Raw genomic sequence first — 8,781 nt, forward strand, 5'->3', positions numbered from 1 at the left:
CACCACCACAGCTCGGTACTCAAATCACCAACTGCACCTGTGAAGAATTGAGTATTATATGTATTATATTATTATTATTATTATTATTATTATTGTATTATATTATATTATTATTAGTATTATATTATATGTAAGAACAGTATTGGTTATGTTTTGATATTCTGACTGTTGATAATGCTATTGCACTTTAATTTATTTTACTTTAACTTTTTTAAATTGTAGTTTAAGTTTCTAAGTTAAAGTTCTAAGTTTAAGTTAAGTTCTTAAGTGTTTAAGTTATAATATAATATATAATAATCGGTTAAATAAAAGTCTGTTCCAGTCATATATTTTGTCATTGTAGTTTTCTTAAAATATCGTCTCGTCTCGATCTCGTGAACCCAATATCGTGTCTCGTCTCGTCTCGTGAGCTGAGTGTATCGTCACACCCCTAATAGTTAGATATAGTCTATAGTTAGATATAGTCTATAGTTAGATATAGTCTATAGTTAGTATAGTCTATAGTTAGATATAGTCTATAGTTAGATATAGGTCTATAGTTAGATATAGTCTATAGTTAGATATAGGTCTATAGTTAGATATAGTCTATAGTTAGATATAGTCTATAGTTAGATATAGTCTATAGTTAGATATAGGTCTATAGTTAGATATAGTCTATAGTTAGATATAGGTCTATAGTTAGATATAGTCTATAGTTAGATATAGGTCTATAGTTAGATATAGTCTATAGTTAGATATAGGTCTATAGTTAGATATAGGTCTATAGTTAGATATAGTCTATAGTTAGATACAGGTCTATAGTTAGATATAGTCTATAGTTAGATATAGTCTATAGTTAGATATAGGTCTATAGTTAGATATAGTCTATAGTTAGATATAGTCTATAGTTAGATATAGTCTATAGTTAGATATAGGTCTATAGTTAGATATAGTCTATAGTTAGATATAGGTCTATAGTTAGATATAGTCTATAGTTAGATATAGCCTATAGTTAGATATAGTCTATAGTTAGATATAGGTCTATAGTTAGATATAGTCTATAGTTAGATATAGTCTATAGTTAGATATAGTCTATAGTTAGATATAGGTCTATAGTTAGATATAGTCTATAGTTAGATATAGGTCTATAGTTAGATATAGGTCTATAGTTAGATATAGTCTATAGTTAGATATAGGTCTATAGTTAGATATAGTCTATAGTTAGATATAGGTCTATAGTTAGATATAGTCTATAGTTAGATATAGTCTATAGTTAGATATAGGTCTAAGGTTAGATATAGTCTATAGTTAGATATAGGTCTATAGTTAGATATAGTCTATAGTTAGATATAGGTCTATAGTTAGATATAGTCTATAGTTAGATATAGGTCTATAGTTAGATATAGTCTATAGTTAGATATAGGTCTATAGTTAGATATAGTCTATAGTTAGATATAGGTCTATAGTTAGATATAGTCTATAGTTAGATATAGTCTATAGTTAGATATAGTCTATAGTTAGATATAGTCTATAGTTAGATATAGTCTATAGTTAGCCAACACCTCTGGATCTAGAGTAGGTTTCTTAAGAAGAGGTTTAATTACAGCTAGTTTGAAGGCCTGTGGTACATGGCCCGTTAGTAAAGACAGATTGATCATTTCTAATAAAGAATTGCTAATTAAAGGTAAAACTTCCTTAAGCAGCCTAGCCAGGATCGGGTCTAAGAGACAGGTGGAAGGTTTAGACTTAGAAATAGTTAAAGTCAATTGTTGAAGGTCGATGGGTGAAAAGCCATCTAAATGTCTATATTATTATGTCTAAGTTTGGCCCAGTAAGACCGACAGCGATAAATGAATCACCTTAGATTGGGACCTTTTGTCACAAACAGAAACGTTTGTCTTCAACGTATCAAAGTTTAAACGTTTTTATAAAACATCTTTATGTTTCTCACTAATCTTTCTTTTGAAGTTTGTACTTTACGATCCATCTTAAACGGTGAACATGTTTTATTGTATTTATTGTATATATTGTATTTATTGTTATTGATGTCCTTTAATGATTCTCTGAACAAAGACAAGACAGAGCTTCACTAATTTATTGATCCTTTGAAGACACAAATGAAAACATGAACATAAACATAGGTCACATGTTAGATGATCATTACTGACAGTAATGATTTGAGATTATTGAATTGATCATAAATAAGAAGAGATCAGATTATTATTGAACAGTTTGAACCCTCAGTCTGTAGTTTGTGTCGTTGGCCTGCAGGGGGCAGCACTTCTCTAAACTACACTTTAAAGGTAAAGTACTTCATTCAGAGTACACAGGTGTATTAGTAAAACAGATGTACTGAATAATCTCTTGTTTCATTTATGGCACAATTCAAACGAGATCATGAAACATTTTGTCTCTGGCCGTTGACCAGCGTTCAATTTTAATAATAACTTTTGATATAATTCTTTAATCTCACAAACAGAATAACTGCTTTACAGGTATTGCATTTAATATATTGCATTTAATATATTGGATTTAATTTTGCTTTCATCAGAAAAACATTTCTTTCTTTTCAACATTTCTTTTAACATTTCAAGTTAAGATTTCACGTTTTTCACTTTTCAGACTGTATTTCACATCATTTTTTCCTGTTAAAGGTCAACATGAAGAATCAAAATAATATTTTATTGTAAAAAAAGACTCACTTTAAAATAAAAAAACTCAAATGTTATGTTTTTATTATTTTCTAAACTTATTATTCAATCAATGGAGAAATAAACAGTCGATAAAGTAAATGAATCAATAGCCAACAAAGTGTTGGCTCCGTGCCTGATTTATATTTCAATTTAAATAATAAATTAATTTACATTTATCTGAGTTTAGTGCTGCAAACAACGATTGTTTGTTTTGTCGAATAATCTGCTGGTTTGTTTGTTTTCAATATAAAATATCATAAAATAATAATAAATGGTATTAACAGGAGGGGGTTTCCAGGATTAGAGGGTATTCAGGGGCTTATGTATATGTTGATGTACTTTAACTTGAGTAATAATTTGAATGCAGGAGTTTTACTTATAACAAAGTATTTTACCCTGTGGTATTACTACCTTTTCCTAAATACAGATCTGAGTACTTCTTCCACCTCTGTATGTTCACATTTGTTATTAAAACGTTAAAAACTTGTGAATGAATGAATCATCTCCTGAATTCTGTATATATATGTATATACATGCATTTATCTCCTTTATGTATATTATATGTATATTATTACATGTGATCATAATCATGCTGTGACTGTGGTTTAGTTTGATTTTAGCTCTGGTGTGAGATTCATTCATAAACGTGGTTGATCTTCAGTCATTCCTCGTGATTGGACGTAGTTTCCGGGGAAGAAGCCTCTGATGCCGTTGAGGAAGCCCTCACACCAGCCATCGTCATGGCGATGTATCAAGAAGATGACGTCGCCCTCTGTGAGCGACAGGTCGTCAGGTTTGGAGGCCTCGTAACTGTACAGCGCCTCCACTGGACACACAGGAGAACTGCAGTTATACATCTGTCATCTGTATTTATGAAACTCATAAACCTAAACATAAATATACATATACAGTAATCTGATGTCCACTATACTTGAGTTAATGTTCTTTCTTTGATATTTAACTTTATATTTGTTACAGAGCAAATAACATTTTAACACGTCTTTGGAGGATCTTGTTTCTGTCATATTACAGGAAATGCTGGGACAGATTGAGAAAAGATGGTGGATTTCATATCATTGTTACTTTTGGTTCTGATTAGAGCCTGCTCCCTCAGTCCAGCAGAGCTCAACACACTCACATGTTAGGAAAGCCTTTTATTAACACCACGTCATTTTGTTGAGCTGCTATAAAAAAACAACCAATAAAAGTTGTTAACAAGCATTAAAGTGTTCAGAGAAGATGTGATTCACTACGGCTGTTTACCAACAGAAAGAGTCTAATCCTGCAGCATCTGTGTCTTACAATATAAGTACTTATACCTGTAATACACATATATGTACATATATACATATGTGTGTGTGTTAGTGTTCCGGTACCTTTCTCCAGGTATTGTTCGGGGGCGTCTGTGTTGTAGTCCACTGGTGGAGGGAGGGGCGGCATTAGGTCATCAAAACCACCCGCATCATCCAATAGGAGCGGGGGGGGTGTGGCCGGGAGCTCTAGATCTAAGAGCACACAGGTCCTGTGAGTGACAGCTGTGATTGGCCAATCAGGTCAGAGGGGGCAGGGCTTTACAAAAAGCAGCGTGATTGATAGTTTTCATTTTCAGGAGTTGTGTATGTACCGGTGATGTGTAGTACTACTGACCTACTAGTGCAATAGTATGAAATCATCACAATAATACATAGAACTACAAGTACTACTTCTACAAAACTGTCTACCTCTAGTACTAGTACTGCTACTACCAGTAATAGAACCCTAACTACATACTAAAAGTAGTATTCATGTGTTTTCTTACCCAGGTGTTCGAGGCGAGCAGGTAAGCAAAGTCGAGATGAGGAGGAGGAGCGTGGGAGCAGGGTGAAGGAGGAGGAGGGGGAGGAGGAGGGAGGAGGAGCATTGGGGGAGGGTAGGGGGAGGAGGGGGGGATCATCACTGACAGGCAGAGAGAATCAGTCAGTATTTGTTAAGAGAGGGAATGATCATCTGTATCATAGACAATCTATGGATCCTCACACAGAAGTAAGGACTGAAAATCATCTGATCATATAAAGTCCTGGAACCTTCTCCTTCTCCAGATCTCCTGGACCTCTACAACTTCCTCAATGACGTTAAACCTAAAAAGTCCTCAAGGCCCCCATAACCCTCTTGAGGATTCAGAAACCTACTCAAGGCTCTGTAGAACATTAAAGCCTACTGCAACCTCCTGAAGGACCATTACAACTTACCCAGTTAGCCCTGGGTTAGCCCTGGATCCCCTGACCTTCTTGGGGTCTCCTACAGTGCCTAATATAGTTCTCAGGGACCTCTTCACTTCCTTTGCGTCTCCTGAAACCCTATTCAGGACAACTAGAAATCCTCATCCTCATAACTGAATCAAGGCCCCAAGTGTTGCCCAAATGACTCCTGGAAACAACTAAAGGGCCGTTCAACTTTCTCTGAACTCTCCTTGGAGTGACTCCTGGAACTCCTCTTACAATTTTTTTAAGATCCCAAAGAATTCACCTATGACCTGTAGAACCCAAGAACTCCTAGTACCCCTAACATAGTCAAGTATTCCTAGTACCCCTAACATAGTCAATAACTCCTAGTACCCCTAACATAGTCAAGAACTCCTAGTACCCCTAACATAGTCAAGAATTCCTAGTACCCCTAACATAGTCAATAACTCCTAGTACCTCTAACATAGTAAAGAACTCCTAGTACCCCTAACATAGTCAAGAATTCCTAGTACCCCTAACATAGTCAATAACTCCTAGTACCCCTAACATAGTCAATAACTCCTAGTACCCCTAACATAGTCAAGAATTCCTAGTACCCCTAACATAGTCAATAACTCCTAGTACCCCTAACATAGTCAAGAACTCCTAGTACCCCTAACATAGTCAAGAATTCCTAGTACCCCTAACATAGTCAATAACTCCTAGTACCCCTAACATAGTCAAGAACTCCTAGTACCTCTAACATAGTCAAGAACTCCTAGTACCCCTAACATAGTCAAGAACTCCTAGTACCTCTAACATAGTCAAGAACTCCTAGTACCTCTAACATAGTCAAGAACTCCTAGTACCTCTAACATAGTAAAGAACTCCTAGTACCTCTAACATAGTCAAGAACTCCTAGTACCTCTAACATCCTCAAGAACTCCGAGTACCCCTAACATAGTCAAGAACTCCTAGTACCCCTAACATAGTCAAAACCTCCTGCTCTAATAGGTCTCTTAGATCTTTACAGTTGATCCAGAATGCTGCAGCACGTGTTCTAACAAAAACTAAGAAAAGAGATCATATTACTCCAGTATTAGCTTCTCTGCACTGGCTCCCTGTTAAATCAAGAATAGAATTTAAAATCCTTCTCCTCACCTACAAAGCTCTAACTGGCCAGGCACCGTCTTATCTTAAGGAACTTATAGTTCCATATTACCCAACTAGAGAGCTGCGCTCCATCAATGCAGGGTTACTTGTGGTTCCTAGAGTATATAAAAGTAGGATGGGAGCCAAAGCCTTTAGTTATCAGGCTCCTCTTCTGTGGAACCAGGTTCTAGTTTCAGTCCGGGGGGCAGACACACTCACCACTTTTAAGAGCAGGCTTAAGACCTTCTTTTTTGATAGCGCTTATAGTTAGGACTGGTTCAGGTCTATAGTTAGGGCTGGTTCAGGTTTATAGTTAGGGCTGGTTCAGGTCTATAGTTAGGGCTGGTTCAGGTTCTCCTTGGTCCAGCCCCTAGATATGCTGCTATATGCCTAGACAGCCGGGGGACTACCTAGGATACGCTGAGCTCCTCTCTCCTCTTCTCTCCCTCCATCTTTATGTATTAATCTCTTATTTATGCACAATACTGATTTTGCTTCTTCCCCGGAGTTCTTGTGCTTTCTCGCCTCGCAGGTTCCCAGGAATCGGGGTTATATTTGGACTGTCATCGTGCCACCTGCTGAGGCCCTGCTGACACCCACTGCTACTACCACTATCATTATTAGTCACATTACTATTATTATTGCCTGTACTATTACGCTTATTGACTTGCTTCTACCCTGGAGTCTTTGTGCTTTCTCGCTTCGCAGGCTTCTATAAATCGTGGCTGTACCTGGACCGTGGTCGTGCATCCTGCTACGGCCCTGCTGACACCGACTGCTACCACCATTATTATTACTAGTCACATTACTATTACTATTACCTGTACCATTAAGCATTTTAGCTTTACTTCCACCCTGAAGCCCTTTTTGCTTTCTCGCTCTGCAGGTTTCCATGAATCGTTGTGGTACCTGGACCGTAGTCGTGCCTCCTGCTGTGAGCCGACTGACACCCACTGCTACTTCCATTATTATTATTAATCACATTACTATCCCTATTTTCATAATTATAATTCTACTATAATAATTGCTGCTGTTATTATAAGTAGTCTTATTGTATGAATCATTTATGTCATATACATTGAATGTGTTGTATCTCTGTTATGCTGTTCATTCTGTACACATGACATCTACTGACTTCTGTCCATCCTGGAGAAGGATCCCTCCTCTGTCGTTCTCCCAGAGGTTTCTTCCTTTTTTCTCCCTGTTAAAGGGGTTTTTAGGGGAGTTTTTCCTGTGCCGATGTGAGGGAAGGACAGAGGAGGTGAGGGTGTAAGGACAGAGGATGTGAGGGTCTAAGGACAGAGGATGTGAGGGTCTAAGGACAGAGGATGTGAGGGTCTAAGGACAGAGGATGTGAGGGTGTAAGGACAGAGGATGTGAGGGTCTAAGGACAGAGGATGTGAGGGTGTAAGGACAGAGGATGTGAGGGTGTAAGGACAGAGGATGTGAGGGTCTAAGGACAGAGGATGTGAGGGTCTAAGGACAGAGGATGTGAGGGTGTAAGGACAGAGGATGTGAGGGTCTAAGGACAGAGGATGTGAGGGTCTAAGGACAGAGGATGTGAGGGTCTAAGGACAGAGGAGGTGAGGGAAGGACAGAGGATGTCTCATGTGTACAGATTGTAAAGCCCTCTGAGGCAAATTTGTGATTCTGGGCTATACAAAATAAACTGAATTGAACATAGTCAAAACCTCCTAGTACCTCTAACAACCTCAATAACTCCTAGTACCCCTAACATAGTCAAGAACTCCTAGTACCCCTAACATAGTCAAGCCAAACTTTCTTAAGGAGCCCAAAATTCCCAGACACAATATCAAAATAAAATAAATCTATCTGTATCTTTCAGGTGTATTCATTTTGTGTAGTATTTGTTTTTCTCAGTACTGAGCTTCTATTGGATCACAGCGACTCCCTCTGTCGGCTTACGTGATTGGACAGCAGGCAGGAAGAGAGAGCGTGTATAACTGCAGCGGGAAGCGGGGCCAGAGCGAACCCTCAGAGAGAGGGAGCGAGTGGTAGGGGGCGAGCGGCGGCGGCGACTCCTCCTGGGCAGAAGGGTCACTGAAGGAAAACACCAGAGAAGAAGAAACTGAGAGGAAAACACCACAGAAGAAGAAACTGAGAGGAAAACACCACAGAAGAAGAAACTGAGAGGAAAACACCACAGAAGAAACAGAAAAGGTACCATAAAAGAAGAATAAACAGAGACAGAGAGAAACACCACAGAAGAAGTAAAGGCTTTAATCTCACAATATTTCAAAAGCAGCCAATAAGAGAAGTGAGTGAGGATCAACAGGAAGTCAGTGTCAGAATAAAAAGGTCATAAAAGGTTATCTGACAAAGTGTGAGAACTGAAACCACCAAAGGTCCCTGAACACCACAAATATAACGATGATGCAGCAGAAAGATGTGACTCAGAGGACTGAACACAGAAGGGATTGACCCTTAACCCCCCCACCCTCCCGGGCCTTATAACGAGACTTTTGAGTTGAGTTCATAACGTTTTGCTCCTGATCTCCTTTTCAACAGACTAACTATTTAACTATTACTATAACTACCACCACTAACACCAGATGTGATAACCAGTTTGAGTTGAGTTTGAGTTCCTCCTTATTTTTGTAGTCCTTCACAGTGTGGACACATAAACACATCACACTGCACACATGAATGCACACGAAACAAGTACCCTCTACTTCCTGGTTGGATGGAGGTGGAGGGGGCGGGGCTGGCAGCTCATTGGGCAGCGGAGGGAAGCC

General features: G+C 38.3%; 1 protein-coding gene across 1 annotated transcript in view; it reads right to left on the bottom strand.

The window, feature by feature from the left end:
* Positions 1-2,065: 2,065 nt before the first annotated feature.
* The window catches only part of LOC129098993 (abl interactor 1-like), a 13,043-nt gene continuing 6,327 nt past the window's right edge, over positions 2,066-8,781 (bottom strand). The window contains 6 exon segments of the mRNA XM_054608141.1: positions 2,066-3,498; positions 4,049-4,177; positions 4,471-4,572; positions 4,575-4,607; positions 7,952-8,086; positions 8,712-8,781. The exon segment at positions 8,712-8,781 is cut by the window's right edge and continues 56 nt beyond it. Of these exon segments, the coding sequence (XP_054464116.1) occupies positions 3,311-3,498; positions 4,049-4,177; positions 4,471-4,572; positions 4,575-4,607; positions 7,952-8,086; positions 8,712-8,781 (657 nt within the window). The 3' untranslated portion in view covers positions 2,066-3,310.

This window comes from Anoplopoma fimbria, chromosome 11, assembly GCF_027596085.1.
Source record: "Anoplopoma fimbria isolate UVic2021 breed Golden Eagle Sablefish chromosome 11, Afim_UVic_2022, whole genome shotgun sequence".
Taxonomy (NCBI): domain Eukaryota; kingdom Metazoa; phylum Chordata; class Actinopteri; order Perciformes; family Anoplopomatidae; genus Anoplopoma; species Anoplopoma fimbria.